Source organism: Sebastes umbrosus, chromosome 6, assembly GCF_015220745.1.
Source record: "Sebastes umbrosus isolate fSebUmb1 chromosome 6, fSebUmb1.pri, whole genome shotgun sequence".
Classification (NCBI taxonomy): Eukaryota; Metazoa; Chordata; class Actinopteri; order Perciformes; family Sebastidae; genus Sebastes; species Sebastes umbrosus.
The window spans coordinates 12,546,973-12,565,905 of record NC_051274.1 but is presented as its reverse complement, the minus strand read 5'-3'; the positions used below and the strand labels follow the sequence as shown (position 1 = coordinate 12,565,905).

The window sequence follows — 18,933 nt, the reverse complement described above, 5'->3', positions numbered from 1 at the left end:
TGCATAAATTAAAAGAATTATTAATTCAGATATACTCGTCTAGATATAAATAGCCTTCAAATGTATAAATGAAGACTGGATTACACCTAATCATACCCAGTATTATTAGTGCGGCGTGTATGACTATTTGAGCCTTCTTTCAGTTGCGTCCCCCCTCTACGGCGGTGTGAAACTGACTCAAGAGGAAGTTAAAAAATAAGTATGAAAATATAATTCAAAGCGGTAAGCACCCACAGCATACAGCCAGCTGCCCTTCCTGCATTTATCAGTTTAAACTGTGTTGTTTTTAGCCTACATTTTGATTTAAACTTCTTCATATGTGTGTGATGTTATCATACAGTCATCGCACTGAGCTCTGATTGGTCAGTAGGAGGTGCTTATATACGAGTTGATCTCTTATCTGGAACATAACCTGCTCCGGAGCAGTTACCATGGTGATCTACCCCGGTAAGAAGTGATCCACCTTCGTAGGACGGAAAACCCAGGGTTAACCCTGAAGTTACCTCGCTAACGCCAAATCCTGCTTCGTAGTACAGGCCTCTGGTCTGCACAACAGTCAGAGGATCGGTCTTAAATATTGCAGGAAAGAATAGTACAAGCAGAGGAGCCGTGTTGTGTGGTGGAAAAACGCTTGCACCGTGCCAGCATGGCTTGAATGGTCACGGTTGCTCACAGCTCAGCTCTCGTTGTAATATCCTCACTGCTACTGAAAAACAGCAAAATAATGTTCTTCCCTCCATTTGCACAGACAACATTTTCTGAACTGTCTTCATGTGTATGATCCCACAGGTGCATGTCACTGTCAGATCATGGACTGGGTTATTCCTGGCTCTGTTGACATGACCAAGGTGAAGTTTGATGCACAAGGTGAGGATGACTATAAGCACAACTACAGTCTCCTCCATGAGGCCTTCAGCAAGCGCGATATCCCAAAGGTATGCACTTTTTCTCTAGTAGAGAAGCATTACAATTTCTTTAGAGGTGCTAGGCAGATTTTCATACTTATGGACAGAGGCAGGCTGGTTGTTTATTCCTGTTTTTAGGCTTTTTGCTAAACTAAGCTAGCCACACGCTTTCTCTAGCATTTTATTTAGTGTAGAGATATGAGAGTGGAATCGATCTTCTCATCTAACTCTCAGCAAGAAGATGCATGTTTCCTAAAATGTTAAACTATATCTAGGGCTGCACAATTAATTAAAATTGTATCAACATCGCAATATGGCCTACTGCAATTTTCAAATCGCAGGAGGCGTAATATTTGTTAAGGGCAGAATATGTGTCAAAATACCATTCTAAATTAATTATTGTCGTGTTGCAGAGATGTCCTGGCCTACACATCATATGCTACAGACTACTCTTCTACAAACATCTTTGTTTGGTACAGATCCCTGCAAAAATCATATCATAATAATTTAATAATATATTTTTCAATGAAAAGGAGTATAATGATGTAAAAATGATCATTCCCTCTAATATGGCAAAACTTATCGCAATTGCAATATCAGTCAAAATAATCCCAATTAGGTATTTTTATTAAATCGTGCATCCCTAAATATATCCCTGATGTTCAATCTGAAAGTTATATTGATTTCTAAATTTTGTCCTTTCTTGTCTTTAGACTATTCCAGTTGAGGAGCTTATAACAGGGGATTCTCAAAGGAACTTTGAGATCATGAAGTGGTTCAAAGCTTTCTACTTGGCAAATGTGAAAAATGAAGAATACGACCCTTTGAAAGCTCGGGACAGCCAGGATATCAGCCCCATTGCGGTACCTCCTGAACTGCATAAAGGTAACTTAAGGCAGTGCATTGTGTTTCGTTCATCACATATACAGTAATTGTGTAGTAATAATGTTTTCTCTTACTTTGTCAGGGGGATCTAAATTGGAATCAGACACGGAGGAGAATGTCACTGTAACGACTAAAGAGTTCCCTTTCACTGAAAAGTGGAAAGCTATTTTTGATTGGGCTGACCATAGTGCTGTTGGAGAGCAATATACCTACTGCCGTTCTTGCGACAGTAACATGAGGACATTTAAGAAAGGCTTTGTTGAACTCAGGCGACACGAGGGAACAAACAAACACAGGAAAAGGGCTCGAAATTACAAAGGTGTTGGCCTGCAAGGCAAATGCTCTGAGCCGCTGCCTTGCAGCGATGCAGCTATTCGGTTTATTAACAAGCACTGCTACACTGGCCCTGCTAAAGGTGAAAATTCGTCTAGATATTTTGCAGCCTGTAAACTGGGGTCCCAGTACCCCGAAGACATCACATCCGCTTGCCAACACACTCCATACTGTGTATACATTTATGGAGGGGCTACACTGGGAAAGGATGACACTGTCTCTGTGGTTCTTGTTGGGTTTTTTGATGTCGAAGCATCCAGGCACCGCATCCGATTTTTGGATGCTCTTCAGTCAGAGGATGGTGCAGAAGATCAAACAGCAGCAGCAGTGGTGGAGATCTTGAAGAAGTTCGGGTTACACACAGAAAATCTTGCCGCTGTTTATTCTGATGGTAATGGCGCGGCCTCAGAGCAGATCTGCTCGCAGCTCAGGGAACTCAGCCCGAACATAGTAGCCTTAGGAGGGCTGTACGCCATCGCTGATGATGCTTGCCATGCTGGGATTAAACAGCTCTCCAGTCAGGCTCAAGAGTTGATGGTAGATATCCATGCTCACTACTCCTCCTGCTCTACCAAGAATGACAACCTCAAGGCTCTTTTTGGCTCAGACATCAGTGCGGATAGTCCATCATTTCATCTCAACACCAGCTGCCTTAAGTTCTGCCAGTTAGTCACAAAACTCTTGGAAGTATGGACCGATCTCATAATGTACTTCAAGTCTTGCGACAAGGACGATGACAAAGCCATGTTAATCTGCTCCCAGCTGCAGGATCCCAAAGTCAGGGCAACATTTATGTTCCTGGAGCAGGCCTTAAAGCCTCTGCACAGTTTCCAAAGGCTTCTGCAGACACAGGAGGGAGCTGCCCGAGCTGATATGCTGCTCATCCTAGAAGAGGCCAGTAGCCTGCTGTGCACCTACACCTCCTACTTCCTTCACCCTGAAGCTGCTGTTCGCTTCCTCAAAGAACGCAATGCCCAAATCCTTAAGGACAAGAAATTCCACCTGTCGAGCCCTGAACTCAATCTGTGTGGTAAAACTGTGGAAGACTTCCTGAGTGAGTCCGAGGCTACAAATGCACTGCCACTATTAAAAGAGGAGGTGTTGTCTTTCTACGTCGCACTCACAGGCTGCATTGCAGAGGAGCTGCCTCTGAGTGACGAGGTGCTAAGGAGCATAGCTCAGCTGCTGAACCCCCAGAACAGAGTGAAGGTGACTGAGAAAGTGGTCGGGGAGCTTGGGACCAAGCTAGAAATCTGCAGCTCCCCTGAGGAGGTCAACCAGCTCACAAGTGAATTCCTTGAGTATCAGCTGGCTGAGGAGGGAGAGAAGGACAACTCAAAAGTGGTTTCACTGGAGAAACACTGGGCCAGCGTACTGAAGGACATCAAGCCGACATCAATCTTCAGGAAACTTGTTCTGACCCTGTTGTCTCTCCCCTGCCCTCCCCTTGATGCTCAGCAGGCCTTTACTCAGGTATGTAAAGAGAGGAGTAGAATTGGGTTATTGGAAGCACCGACCAAATTATGACTGTCCTCGGTATCAAAAAACTTTTAGGAAAACAGTACATAATTTCTGTGCTTGACGTTAATTGTGCTATTGCCTTAGAAAAGGAGAAAACAAGACCTAATGTTACCTTTGCCTGCAAGAAACATCAGAAATGTTTCAACATGCGATCCAAAGTATGACTAGTTTTTCCTTTATATTTGTGCGCCGCAGCTAAAATCTCACACAATCATTAATATCCTCTGCTATTTGACCAGAGAATATTAGTTTAAAACAGATCGTTGGCAGCCCCGCTGCTTTATATGTGGAGTGAGCATTGCGCCGTTTAAAAAAATTCCCTTTTAAATGCGACATTGCTTGTCAGCAACCAGCTTTAAAAGTGACCTATTTTCTTTTTAAATAAATGCTGTGCAGTGGATCAAATTTATGCCGAAGTGAAGAGTGGTTCATGTGGATTTAAAAAGTTAACTGATAAATATTTGGAAAAGTAGGCTAACTGAAAATAGAGTGGTAGAATGAGTGTTTACTTGCCAACATGTTGGTTTTGAAATTAACTAATACCTCTTGTCATTCAAAATGATAGACTGTTTACATAATGCACATTTCGAGAAATCGGAATGTTTACATAATTTACTATTTGGCATATAGTAGAGTAATGAGCTTTAGCCATTTATTGAGACAGAGTTGATCTACTAATTAGCCTATGACGTTTTCATTCACACAAAGTATCATTGTGGTATTGGTATCGAATTCAAGGTATCGGAATCGGTATTGAACATTTTCAAACGATACCGAGCCCCATAGAGAAGCTGTATCAACATCTTGTCTGTGTTTATGTTTAGTTTTTACATGTTTTATTTTAATTAATTTTGTGCACTTACTGTATTTCCTGTCTCAGGCCCTGGAGAACAAAGGTGCTGCAGTGTTCTCTGAGAGTGAGGCCTTAACAGAAAGCGAGTGTGACCTCACGTCCGACAGCATGCTCTCTGACTACATCAGCAGCAAAGACTCCCCAGTTCACACTGAAGGTAAGAAGAAAAATAATCCGTAAGGGTAAAGTGGAATTTGCTTCTGACTTGATTTAACAATCTGATAAATAAACTACCTATCATCGCGATTTGTATGATGCATGTGTAAAATGATTTAAGCCGAAGGGTATAAGATGTCAATGCATTGGATCTCTCATGTTATTTACACTTTTCTTATTTTCTAGAACTGAATGGCCTTAATGTGACAGTAAAGAAGTGTGAAGTCCGCCTTACAAAGATACATGGTAAGTCCAGTAGTAAAGTAAATCCCACCGTACATTTTGACTGAGAAAAGTAAAACGTTATTCATTTTCGTCATTTTGTAATGAGCACCAGGTTCAGGATTCTGTAGGATTCCAGTTTTAACATGTCAGAATGCAATAATCATATTTGTGATGATCTCAACATTTAAAAATACTACAATACTTTCTATTTCCTTCCAAAGGAAATGCCGGTACACCTGGAGAGAATGGCACCTCGTGGAAAGAGGTAACAGATTTTCAGAGAAGAAGCAACGTGGTTAAAAAAAGCTGTATTTTTTAATGACAAATAGGACTCGTCTCTTATTTGACCATAAAAACTGTGAGCTATACACACACAACTACACTGACCAGTACAACAAAGAAACATTTACCTTTGCTGCCTCATATGTGGCTCTTTTCCCTCTCATACTAATAGTCCCTTTGCCCTTTACTTACCTCTTCATTTTTTCATCTGTATGGCCAACATAATCACTGGTATGATAAGGTGCAGTTTGCCCGTATTTCAAGGCGTGTGTGCGTGTTTTGGTGTACATGTGCATGGTATTTGAGTGTGTAATGAGTTCGTTGTCTCTCAGATGGCCTTTAGGGGAGGTTTTGGCTGGGAGAGCAGCTTGCGCCAGAAGCCACACGCCCGTACAGTGTTTCAGGCTGGTGCTAGCACCTGGTCCACCCCCGTAGATGTTGATAAGGACAGCAAAAATGGTCTGGAGTCCAAAGCTGAGGTGGTAGGTATACTCAAGTATACTACCAGAATACCACTGGGCCAAGACTGGCCTCTCTACCCTCTGAAATGCTATTAGAACAAAAAAAAAAATACTCATTGGTTTACACTACAACATGTGAGCACCCTCCCCAATGACAAACATCAGTATCTGATTGCATGATTACAACCAGGGTTGAATAAATCTACTAGAGGTCTATGGGCGCTTTCAAAAGCCAACATTTAATCCGTTTTAACCAAACTCCGGTGCGGGTCAACCCCTGGTGCGGTACGTTTGGGCGGTTGTGAACGCAGTAATCATACACAGGTGGGGACCAAAACAACCGGGCCGAGACTGCTAGCAAGAGGTGATCTCGGACCATTTCCAAGCAAACCAAAATCCAGGCTGCCTGTGCGTTCATTTGTTGAGATGGACACAGGTAAACGACAGGTTAACATGAGTGGGAGAGGACTGACTTTGACTTCTGCAGAAGTCCGATGTTTGCTTGACATCTGGGCCGAGAGAGAACACACAGAATTTGCTAAAAAGTCTGCAAAAAACAGTGACGTTTATTAAGTCATAAACTGGAGAAGGGATTCTTGCACAGTCGATCAGTGCCGAGTCAAAGTGAAAAAACTACGACAGCAATATTTCAAAGACCGCGATTCCCTACATAGAAGTGGCAGCTCTCGAGACGAAAAAGATACGTACACGCCCCTCAGCAAATATATTTTTTAATTTGGTCCGCTTTGACTTGTGCACTTTGAAAGCGAACCAGACTAAATAGAAAACAAACCAAAAGTATCAATTTAACTCTGATTCGGACCAGCCAAATGGACTGTGGCTTGTGAAAGCACCCTAAAACACCACAGGGAACCTTAAAATGAACTGGGATTCATTCATTGTTGCATGTTATGATACATTTAACATCAAATGAAAGCACATCTGTTCTGTGAGATGACGGACATCACAAACACATCCTGAGTGGATTGCCGTTTAAATTCTGAGCTTAACAAATGAAAAACTTGGAACCATGTAACCACCTATCAGAATCCAGTGCTGCCTCTATCATCATTCGCTTTGTTCACGTGGTGCCAAATCTAATTAGAAATAAAACAATAAGTGGGATAACACATCCTCCTAATCATTTTGCTGGCTTCCACGTTTTAATTCAATTTAGATCATTTAGCTTGAAACCACACTGGAAAAGACATTTTCTGGTTTGTTATTGGATTTTTCCAGTTTGATTATTCATTATATTTTCATATATTATGCTGCTTTGAACAAAGCGAATGCTCATATCTTAACGACAATTGCTTCTCTCCTCAATGTCACCTGAAATTAAATATCAATAACAATTATGTGAGTGATACGTACCATCAAATGCAATTATAGTAATGTTTCTTCTATCTATTTTTGTCTTTGACTTAAATGTTTGACTCTGTTTTAAATGTGTTTGACTCCCAGGCAGAAGAGACGTCACCATTCAGTAAACCCAAACCAAGAGGACGACGGAAACATGTCTACCAGGTAATATTAACAGTCGCAGGAAAAAGCCCACAATACAGTAGTCTACTGATCAAACATCAATGAAAATATCTGTTAATTATCTTCTTTTAGATGAAAAGTACTTTTGAATAATCGGTGCTTTTGTTGTTATTTTTTGACGTCTACAGGATGGGAAAGGGTTTCTGACAGGAGAGCTAGTGTGGGGGAAAGTGAAGGGCTTTTCCTGGTGGCCCGGGATGGTGATGCCTTGGAAAAGCAAGACAGGTCCCCCGGGTATGCGGAGGGTGGAGTGGTTCGGAGACGGGATGTTCTCAGAGGTTAGAAGTACAGTAAATGTGCTAGAGCTGCAGAAAACACTTCACACGTGTTGAATTGGATGTTTACATCGTCATCGTTTTCTGCTGCAGATCTATACGGAGGGTCTGTTGACATTCAGGGCCTTCAAAAAGTGCTTCTGCAAAAATTCCTATGCCAGCTTGCCCGTCTACAAGGAAGCCATCTACCAGATCATTGAGGTAAGAAACCAAAATGCATTTTCTTTTCACTCAGAAAATCTCCTTCTGTCTTTAATGGTATTTTATCAGTTCAGTTAGAGGAGTTTGGAATAATGGATAACAGAGTTGTTTGTTGTTATAATAACTGGGGTATTTGAACCTATATTCAATACCATTCCACTTTTCACATTATTCCATCTGTTTCCATCTATTCAAATGCAACGATTTTAGTATTAATTAGTTTTTATCTCACTGTTATGTTTTATGGGAAAAGGTAATTGCAGCTTTATCAGTCAACTGACATCGAAACAAATAAGTGGAGAGTTGGATACAGGGGCTATTATTAATTATTAGATGTAATCAGAAGGTTTGGTGATTAGGACCAAACTGTGAGCACATTTTTGACCGCTAGTGGAAATACCACAATGAAACATAATCTGATTTCAAACCACGCTGAGTGATGATGTAAAGATGTGTCATGTAACGTGGTGAATGTGTCGACTACTGTGCCGGTAAATGTTTTTTCTACTCTTCAGTTGGCAGCTGAGCGAAGTGCTAAGTCTTTTGCTGAGGCTGAAGGAAATAAAGAAAAAGAGCTGAAGCTGATGCTGGAATGGGCCTCTGAGGGATTTCTACCTACAGGACCTGAAGGATTCATACCTCGTGGTACGTGCACATTTCTAAACATTTACTTATTTATTAATGACTAGATTTACAGAAAGCCTCAGGGAGTAGACCGGTTCAGACAATGTTGCTATATGTATTAAGATATTAGACATTAACCCACAATTAGCCATCACGTTTTAGCTCTAGCTCTGTCAGTTTGTAGATGTGTCTGTCTGGCTCCATAAACAATTTCACTTGAACTTCTTTTTCTAGTTGATATATCAAAAGAAGCTTCTTAAAAACATGTTTGTTATTTTCATGAAATTTGATGGAACTAGTGCAGTGCCCATTCAAAACATGCCTGTTCAGAACAGGCTCAATGTTTGGCATGTGGGCATACCTCTTCTACCACTGCCAATATCAATATTACAAATTAGAGAGGTTGAAAAGTAAAGCAAGACAATGTTTGCCCTTGGGGCCCCCCAAATAGCTAAATCCACCCCTGAAGAACACACCCAGGTCACTGTTGCTGTCAGAAACGTCAAATGTGAAATACGTGGCGGCAATTTCCAAATAGGCGTATTACTTGCTTGCTTTGACATAACCACTGCCATAATAAAGTATGGATATAATTAGTGGAGGTATTTTGCTGGCAGTAATGTTATTACAGTAGTGTTATGAGTCAGTAACAAGTCTTGACACCGGGGTGATACCGTCTTACTCACGGTTGCAGCTTACTCACGCTCACACCGGTGAAATACACTCTGGTTCGATCCTGCTTCCAGTTGGCTATCCACTGGTGTTGACTCCAGGGAAATGAAGAAGAGTCCGGTTATAAAGTGAACGGCAGCCTTCCTGTTAATTCTGAAGATTTTTACAAGTTGCTGGTGTACGATTTATTATTTTAATAATAAATAACCATTCAGTAAATTTATATCTTATGTATTTAGTTATTACATTTTGTTTACTCCGTGAGGCATACAGCTTATTGATTAAACACTGGTATCGGATCGATACTCGGTATCCGCCGATACCCAAAGCCCAGGTATCGCTATCGGGACTGAAAAAGTCGGATCGATGCATCCCTATGACAATCAATGAGCTGCAGCTGTGCGGAATGATTGCTTGGTTCCTGGTAGCCTCCCGGTAGTACTGCTTGCATCGTTGTCGGGGGCTTGTGCCCGTTCGGACGCAGAGTTGCGGTCTGCCCGATGTGGACAACATGCTTGTCTCAGTCTGCAGAGCCCTGAAGCCCCTCTCCTGCTGCTGCACAGAGCGCTGCATGATTGTTTATCCAAAATGTATTATTATTGAACATGTCGGGTGTCCAAATTGCACCAAGTTAGACACTGCATGTCCTTGGGTCCCCAGCAATACACCAACCAAGTGTGAATATGCGAATAACACACAGAGGGACAAACAGACAGACTCCCTGCTTTTTAGTTACATCCTGATTCCATCTTTTTCTTGTCTTCAAGATGCTGCTGCACATCAAGAATCTTCTGACTCTGCCTTGTCTGACTACCAGCCTCCAGCAAAAAGGAAATATGTTTTAAAAAACAAGGCAATTGCAGCCGTCATCACCTATAACAGAGGTACGTATTATTTTTTAACAGATCAAATGATCTCACAAATGACGAGAAACTCTCATGAAAGTAAAAGTTACCTAAAATTTTCAGTCATAGTGGTTTTTAAGTCATTCTCATCATTATTTTTCCCTATTTGTGATCTGTTTTAATATTTTACTTTACAGAATCAATAAGAGAAAAGGTCAAAGAGAAAGGCAAAACAATTGGAGGTACGTTTTTTGCGAACGTATTGAGGAAGTTTGTGATTTAAAATCGTCTTTGATATAAAAATTCTTAATTTTAAGGTCATGGTTTGTTATTTCAGATTTTTGTTTGGCATGTGGATCGACTGAGATTGAGGTGCAGCACCCGTTGTTTGAAGGTGGTCTTTGTCTGAAATGCAAGGTAATCTAATAACCCGACGGTCTATCTCTGTCTACTGTATGTGGTCTGCTTTACTCCATTCCAGCCCAGTTTGTGAATGTCTAACCTCCGTCTGAAACACAGCTGCTACTAACATCCCAAATGCTGCACAACAACCATGTCACTGTCTGCAGGTGAACTTCACAGAGACACTGTATCGCTACGATGAAGATGGCTACCAGTCGTATTGCACCGTGTGCTGCGCCGGCTTAGAGGTCATTCTGTGTGGCAACGCCAGCTGCTGCAGGTAAACACTGCTCAGGTGTCAATGTAACCTTATGTGGGATTTCTTTAATATTTGGAACCATGATACAGTTGGTAGATTGGCAGTTGTCCTTACCTGAAAAGAAGAAAATTCTCCTGGTTGTCCTGATGGGTATTTTTCGTCCACATTCCATAAATTTTAACTTTCTAAATAATAAGAAATGGCAATGATGGACAATGACAACTGGTGACTCTCTGTTGCCTACGTTCAGATGACTCATGCAAACTGCTCCATTTGTTTTTTGTGTCTGTACTGTTTTTTTTCTCATGTATGTTCTCTGGTGTTCTCTGTCTGTCCCAGGTGTTTCTGTAAGGACTGTCTGGAAATCCTGGTGGGACTGGGCACCTTTGACAAGCTGAAAGATATTGATCCATGGAGCTGCTACATGTGCAAGCCGTCAGAGTGCGACGGAAACCTCAAACTCAGACCAGACTGGAGCGTCAAGGTTCAGGACTTCTTTGTCAACAACAGTGCCATGGAGTTTGTACGTACCACACTTTCCTCTCTAAGTGCACATTTCTATTTCACATGTTGGCTTGAAGGTAAATTCTCACCAAGTTTACATTACTAAAAAATAGGGCTGTCAATCAATTAAAATAGTTAACTGCGATTAATCGCAAATGAATCGCACATTTTTTGTCTGGTCAAAATGTACCTTAAAGGGGGGGTTTTGTTAAGTATTTAATACTCAAATATACTGCTTTATGCAAATGTATGTATATATATATTATTGGAAATCAATCAACAACACAAAACAATGACAAATATTGTCTAGAAACCCTCACAGGTACTGCATTTAGCATAAAAAGTATGCTCAATCAACATGGCAAACTCAAACCCAACAGGCAACAACAGCTGTCAGTGTGTCAGTGTGCTGACTTGACTGTGACTTACTCCAAACTGCATGTGGGCATGTCTGTAAAGGGGAGACTCGTGGGTACCCATAGAACTCCTTTTTATTCACATATCTGGAGGTCAGAGGTCAAGGGACCCCTTTGAAAATGGCCATGCCAGTTTTTCCTTGCCAAAATTTAGCGTAAGTTTGGAGCATTATGTAAGCTACTACGACATGGTTGGTACAAATTGATTTCTTAGTTTTTTTTAGTTTCATATGATACCAGTATGTTCACTCTAGCTTTGAGCCCACTACCACCTTAAAATTGCAAGTTGGGTCAATGCATTGAAGAAATTAGTGGAGTTGAAAACGAATTTGCGTTAACTCGTTATTATTGTCAGTGTTTTCCAATATCGTGCAGCACTAATCTATGTTCACCCTGCCAGTCAAGATTTATCATATTTCTAGTGACTAGTCTTCCATTCTTAACACTTTTACACTCTTAACTAGTAAAAAAAAAAAAAGAAACGTCCAGCTGATATATACTGTAACAACTGTGTCTTGCTGAATATACTGTTATATAAATGATTGGTGCAGTGGTACTGAATGTTGTCTATTTACTTTTTTAATCACAGGAGCCTCACAGAGTTTACCCCTCCATCCCCGCTGATCAGCGCAGACCAATCAAGGTGCTCTCGCTTTTTGACGGCATTGCAACAGGTTGGTTAATCATGTTATGTCACAATCTTGTGTTTTAGACAAACTCATCCAGTCTCTGTGATGTTTTGTCTACAATGGTGCCTTATTGCGCAGGCTTATCTGGGCTGAAGCCCCGGGCCTCCGAGTACCAGGGGGCGAGACACAAGTTTAATAACAATAATTAAATATCAGGGTTTTCCATGCCATCATACGGCTGGACAAGCCGACGCACGGCATGCCACAGGAAGGGGTATCGAGAAAGAGGGTGCTGTTATGTATCAATACTATGTTCACGTTCTGCAATATCAGTAGGCCTACATAATATCGCAATGATAGCGAGTCATCTACTCATTCTGTTAGAAAGTCAGGGCGGAACTGGTTGTTTACTAATGATGATAAGCACTGATAAAACAATGTTACTACTACCGTTACTACACACTAATTGAGTGCCAAAGAAATGTTAGGTAGTTAGCAAATAAGTACAAGAAGTCGCTTTCTGTGATTGAATGTTAATTTTCTATACACTGTGTATCCATAACATGCAAGTGTCTTCACGGTAGCCCATCTACCATACACACCGCTGTCATTGTCATCAGCTTATTGGCCAAGAGAAGTTGAAAATAAATCAATAACACAACAATAGGAGATAGTAAAATAGGCCTACTTATCACATGTATGTTTTGAACACACCAGATGCACATGATGCAATTCAGCAGCCCTTGCAGTTGGATCAGGGCTGAGCATCAGCTGGTTCACGTGTGTTAAAACAGAGAGAACCTGGAGCAGGTAGGGGGTCTGGAGGTCTGGAGCTGGGAACCCAGGGTCGAGGCTATATGCTAGAATAAATACAATTAATGAAACATTATTCAAAAGTTTTCTGAATCTGCTCTATTGATTGATCATTTACAGAATATGATTTTACAGGGTAAACATTGCCAGAAGAATTTAATGTTCAGACAAAAGCTGTGATATGTGTCAATAATGAAATAATTGTTATAGCAAGTTTTGTTTTTAAGCTTTTTGGGTGTCATCTATAGTTATAATAATGGTCCAAAATTATGTAAAATTGCATTGTTTTAGTTCAAAAACCTTCTGATTTTCTTGAGAGAGGACCTTCCAGCCCCCACCACAAATGTATACCATTTCCTTTGTTGCCGCTGTGCCTGCAGGTCTACTGGGCTCAATAACCTAGCTTTGTCTTGACTTATAGTTGAGGTATTGTCTTATAATGATGAGTTTCGTATTCTGTTTACTGATTAGGAGGGCACTCCGTTTAATATTTGTTGCTATCCGTTGACGGGGGGTTCTGAATTAAAGTTGCCGTGATATATTGGGAAGGGAGGGAGGAGCCTCCAAAACGTCCGTAGCCCCGGGGCCTCGAGTCATATGAAGGCGCCCCTGTATACATACTACTGAAGAGAAGCCTTTGGAAGCTTCAGTCAGACAGTTACCTGAACCAAAAGTACAATGTTAAATGGGAAAACAGTATTGGAGTTTGGATTGCATAAAATGTGTGTATTCTTCTTATGAGGAACCTGTTTTTAACTACTGTTGCATCATGATAGGCTACCTGGTGCTCAGAGACCTGGGCTTCAAGATCGAGCGCTACGTTGCTTCAGAGATTTGCGAAGATTCGATCGCTGTGGGGATGGTCAAGCACGAGGGAAAGATCGAATATGTCAACGATGTTCGAACCATCACAAGGAAACATGTGAGTACAAGCTGAAGTAACGGTCGAGGCTAAAAACAATCTAAAAATATGGACTCAAGTTAAACCCTGTGGTTGTGTGTTGCAGGTGGCTGAATGGGGTCCGTTTGATTTTCTGATCGGAGGCAGTCCGTGTAACGACCTGTCCATGGTCAACCCTCTTCGAAAAGGATTATTTGGTATGCAGCTTCCAAAACTTTTGTTAGAGGCATTTTTGGTTGTTGTGCATGCTGAACAGTAGTTACTGATAAAATACTGGAGAAAATAAGCTTTCAGCATCCTCTACACACATTAGCTTTTTTGCTTTCTGTTTATCTCTCTCTGTTTGTCCTGCAGAGGGCACTGGAAGGCTCTTTTTTGAGTTCTACCGCCTTCTGACCTTGTTGAAACCAAAGGAGGATGAGGACCGTCCATTCTTCTGGTTGTTTGAGAACGTCGTTTTCATGAGTGCCAACGATAAATCAGATATCTGCAGATTCCTGGAGGTGATTACAATTGATCACTGTTGAAAGTAACCTCTAAGCCCAACGGCAGGAAACAGACTGCATTATCCTTAACCATTAACCTTTATTGCTCATTATTTGTGTTCTTCCTTTTTTCAGTGTAATCCAATTCTTGTTGATGCAGTGAAAGTCAGTCCTGCTAACAGAGCACGCTACTTTTGGGGAAACCTCCCTGGCATGAACAGGTACATAATAATACACAATCATATTCCCTTCCTTCATGCATCTTCTCACATGTATACCTTCAAAAGATTTGTTGAGTTTACATGCCCGTCTGTGTTTCTCTTTAGACCTCTCGCTACGTCTCTAGATGACAAAGTGAACCTCCAGGATTGTTTGGAACTCGGACGCTCGGCAAAGGTAGAGGCATATAGTTTGCTGTATGTTAGATAGATGATAGCTTGAAGTGCTATTATAGTTTGTTGTTGTTGAAGCAACCATTTAACCAGGATATCTACAGGTCTTATATGGCATTCTATGTGGTATTAAAAGGGTCTTCAAAAGTCTTAAATTTACCAACGGCACGCTGGTGGGTCCGGCCACTATTCTCTTTCAGAGGTTGTTGCGGGCTGAGCTTTCAAGCTAGAGCGAAGGTACTGATATATGAAAACTAGAAACCGAAGAAATCCATTGGTACCAGCCATGTCATGCTAGCTTGTCGGAAAGAATGCTAAATAACGCTACAAAGTTGTTCAAAATTTTGGTGAGGAAAAACTGGCATTTTCAAAAGAGGTCCCTTGACCTGTGACCTCAAGATATGTGTTTGCAAACCATGCAGTTTTTTTGAATGCAGTATAAATGTGTCCCTAAACAGTCTTGGGCTTGCATAAATTGAGTATCACTGTAAAGCTGAGACTCTTGTGGATCCAATAAGCCCAGTTGTATTCATGCTTTTTCTATGGTGTTCCTCAAGGTCTTGGTGTCTTAATGTGGTATTTTGGAGGGATTATTGATCAGTTTTATCAATTCTCGAGTGGTCAAAAATGATTCAATTTAGCACCAAATCTTTATAACAAATAGTATCAACCCAAAATTTGCACAACAATTTTTGAGTGATAATAGAGCATGGGAATGACCATCATATACTTCTATCATCATGTTCTACGCTTTTATACACTTTTGCAATTTATTTTAATTGATAAATTAATTAATTAATTTTTTATTTTTTATTAATGACTAGAAAAACTTGACCCACAGAAACCTGCAGAAAACACCTGATTCTGATTTGTCGTCTCTTCCTGCAGTTCGACAAAGTCCGCACCATCACAACAAAGTCTAACTCTATAAGGCAGGGGAAGCTTGGGCCACTGCCTGTCTCCATGAACGGCAAAGAGGACTACCTGTGGTGCACCGAAATGGAACAGTAAGCATTTCTGGAGAATATTTTTTTGCAGGCCACTTCCCCTTGTAACACATATTAGATTATTAGACTTTTCTTGTGACATTTTCAATGTGGTTAACTCTTTTAGGATCTTTGGCTTCCCCAAACACTACACGGACGTGAACAACATGGGCCGGTCGCAGAGGCAGAAAGTCCTGGGTCGCTCCTGGAGTGTCCCTGTTATCCGTCACCTCTTCGCCCCGCTGAAAGATTATTTCGAATGTGAATAACGACTGTGAACCCAACAGCAGTGGTAAACCTACTGCCTTATGCCCCCCCCCCCCCCCCCCCCCTCTGCCTGCATTACTAGCTAGTTCAAACTTTCTTGTCTTTTTCTGAAAGACTTAATTTAGTATTAACTACTTTGACTTTTAGAAGTGTTTATTCCTTTGCTCCTTTTAATCCTGTAAGTTGTCAGTCATCCATGATCCACTATCACCAGCAGGCACCGACACTTTTCAGTTAGTTTTTACAGATTTCCTTTGATAAATGATGGTGCTGTGATCAAACAATACGCTCAGAACACGGGCCTGAATCACGAAGCGAGATTAGACTGTTGTCAGCTGAGGCCAGCTGTCTTTGGGCTTAACATACTGAGTTTGCAATGAAGCGATAAAGTTGCAATAGAGACATTTTAAAGACCAGTAGAATCACTTTGCCCGCCATGATAATTATAATTAATCATTATAAATTAATCTGTGCTTTGCCAGCAGGAAACGCTTCACTTAAATTGTTTTTAAGTGTATCATCAATCCATAATTGTTTGTTCATCATTGGACAAAATGCCTTTACAGTAATACCTAGATACATTTCATATTTGGATGTTATTCCTAATATTTCTACAACTTCTTATTCTAGTCTCATTGTGTGATCATGTTTAACATATACAGTATATTGATAACCAGCCTTGTGATACCGGTTATTCAGGATCATCGATGTCAGTAACCCAAAGAGAGCCGGTGACCTTGCTTCGTGGTTCAGGCCTCAGGTCTCTACCTCAACATTGATTTATTGGTTAAAAATCTGCAGTTACACTTTTTTATCCTGTATTTAATTTATGACTATGAAATCTTTCTACGTGATTTGTATTTTATATTGTTTTATCTTATAATCTTGGAAAGGGATTTTAAGTCTGACCTAATCAAGCTCATCATTAGCTGTGATTAATTTTATTGTTTTTACTAGCCAATTTTTTTATCTGCTCTTTTAATACGTTTTTATCCAAATTACATAAATCTCACTGTGGTACACCAGTGATTTTGTCCAAAATTACCTCCCTGGTTTTGCATCGGTGCTAACATTTTATCTTTTTTAAGGTCTGCTATTTATACCAAAAATATTTTCTGTCTACTCATTGAGAACAAACTGTTGAGATTTTTATCATTATTATCATGTACTGTATGTTATCATATTACAACTGGAGTGTCTTCAATATTACTGTGATAAGGACAAGACTGCCAAGGTCTTACTTAAACATGATGAACATTGTCCTCAACGTATGAGGCATGCACCTTAAAGGATCATAACGATGGTTTTGCACATTTCCTCCCCTTAATAAGAAAGGGTGTAGAATATAAAACAAAAAAAGCCAAACATATTTCACAGCACAGTGTAACTTCCAGCCAATGCACGCTGCTTTGTTAAGTACCAACGTTTAAGAGCTTTAATTAAGCTTTTTATAAAAGAAGACTAACACCTATCTTCCTCAGGGTCAAACAATGTATACTCTATACTGTTTAAGGTTAGTTTTTTAAGCAACGTATGACAAATAAAAAATATGACAATAAATAAATAGAAATTAAGAAATGCAAAAATAAAATAAATCAATAATGAACAATGAACGCAAAATAAAGATAATAAAAAGAATGAAAACAAAACAATCAAATAATTAATAAAATGATTTCACAGTCTGGTAGACTATCTTCAGCCTTCAGCAGGTTAATGACCTTAAGGACCGTGGCTTTTAAAAATGCAGATCACAATTTTTTAATCACATTGCCACGGTGATAAAGGCTTTTAGACATTTGTACTTAAACGAAGCAGCGAGCCTTGAACTTGTTGTAGACAGTAGCCCTCCTGTTTATCCAACTGGCTTCCTTAAATGTTTCTCTTTGTCATCTTGGAGTGATGTGGGCATTTTTTCAGTATTTTTTGACATTTCATAAACCAAACAATTAATACATTATTCTAAAGAATATTTGTTAGAATAACTAAACTAATAAATTACTTGTGCCCTAATATTTTATTGATTTTGGACCGTTGGTTGGACAAAAATAAGACATTTCACTGTTTTCTGATGTTCTATCAGCCGAACAATTCATTGATTAATCAAGAAAATAATCATCAGATTAACCAGTAATGAAAGCAGTCATTATTTGCGTCCCTGCTATAATCAAGGTCACTTTTTAACACGTTTTGTTAACAGCAGTAACGTTTATGTAGCATACACACAAAAACCACTGGTATGGTCCTTTAAATCTCAGTGAGACATGAACCATTAGTTTGCATGCATGTGAATTTTATCTGTGTTTTTGTTTTCTAAATGTTGATCTTTTTTTAAATGACCGCTTTTTATAATTCTCTTGAGACATCGACAGTACTGTTCAGGTGTCCCAGAGTTCCGATTTTATGCTCAACTGTGTTTTTATCGTTCAGATTGATCATGTTAGCCTTACTGAAAGTTAAGATATTCAGATTGATCATGTTGGCCTTACTGAAAGTTAAGATATTCAGATTGATCATGTTGGCCTTACTGAAAGTTACGATATTGGTGCTACTTTCGGTACGGATCACTGTTGGTTTCACTGTGGTTGACCACACATCACTGTACTGTATTGGTCCACTGCATGTTGTGCAGTTACACACAGACCTGCACGATGGACAGGCCTACAGTGATGTCGTAGACACTGTTACCTCATTGTTTGTTTGGGACTTTTGATTCCTGATGGTGCTACGCTAACGGTGCTAACTTTGCATGTACAGTTCGGGTTTGGTTTTGTCTTCTATGTATCTTCTTTTTTTTTTACCTCTGCCTTTAATTGGCAGATCTTAAAGTGAACTTTTCTTGTAGGCTGTTGTTATGCTGTGTGTTGATTGTTTATTTGTTTTAATGAAATGACAAAATGAAGTAGGGAAATATTAGTGAGATGTAGAGCTTGTGTCCTTGGTGGAAACAACAAATAGCATGTCAGGACACAAAAAAGTGTAAGTTAGATTCAGGCATAACTGAACAGGTGTTGCCTGTTTTTATGGGCCAAAGTGTTTGTTTTTTTGTTTTATTCTTTAATTTTTATCAGGTCCTAACTAATTTAGCCCCCAAAAAAT

At 40.0% G+C, this 18,933-nt stretch overlaps 1 protein-coding gene across 10 annotated transcripts in view; it reads left to right on the top strand.

The window, feature by feature from the left end:
• Positions 1-18,676, top strand: part of dnmt3ba (DNA (cytosine-5-)-methyltransferase 3 beta, duplicate a) — a 76,387-nt gene extending 57,711 nt beyond the window's left edge. For 9 of the 10 annotated variants that reach the window (XM_037772067.1, XM_037772064.1, XM_037772060.1 and 6 more), the window contains 24 exons: positions 790-935; positions 1,619-1,790; positions 1,873-3,596; positions 4,525-4,654; positions 4,840-4,899; positions 5,100-5,143; positions 5,493-5,642; positions 7,086-7,148; positions 7,295-7,444; positions 7,535-7,642; positions 8,158-8,287; positions 9,706-9,822; positions 9,981-10,025; positions 10,121-10,200; positions 10,353-10,465; positions 10,784-10,967; positions 11,954-12,038; positions 13,583-13,728; positions 13,814-13,904; positions 14,062-14,210; positions 14,328-14,413; positions 14,519-14,588; positions 15,473-15,591; positions 15,698-18,676. In XM_037772067.1, the coding sequence (XP_037627995.1) occupies positions 790-935; positions 1,619-1,790; positions 1,873-3,596; positions 4,525-4,654; positions 4,840-4,899; positions 5,100-5,143; positions 5,493-5,642; positions 7,086-7,148; positions 7,295-7,444; positions 7,535-7,642; positions 8,158-8,287; positions 9,706-9,822; positions 9,981-10,025; positions 10,121-10,200; positions 10,353-10,465; positions 10,784-10,967; positions 11,954-12,038; positions 13,583-13,728; positions 13,814-13,904; positions 14,062-14,210; positions 14,328-14,413; positions 14,519-14,588; positions 15,473-15,591; positions 15,698-15,839 (4,304 nt within the window). In that variant the 3' untranslated portion in view covers positions 15,840-18,676. The remainder of the gene's footprint in view (positions 1-789; positions 936-1,618; positions 1,791-1,872; positions 3,597-4,524; positions 4,655-4,839; positions 4,900-5,099; positions 5,144-5,492; positions 5,643-7,085; positions 7,149-7,294; positions 7,445-7,534; positions 7,643-8,157; positions 8,288-9,705; positions 9,823-9,980; positions 10,026-10,120; positions 10,201-10,352; positions 10,466-10,783; positions 10,968-11,953; positions 12,039-13,582; positions 13,729-13,813; positions 13,905-14,061; positions 14,211-14,327; positions 14,414-14,518; positions 14,589-15,472; positions 15,592-15,697) is intronic. The other variant, XM_037772069.1, reaches the window with a different exon arrangement.
• Positions 18,677-18,933: the final 257 nt, after the last annotated feature.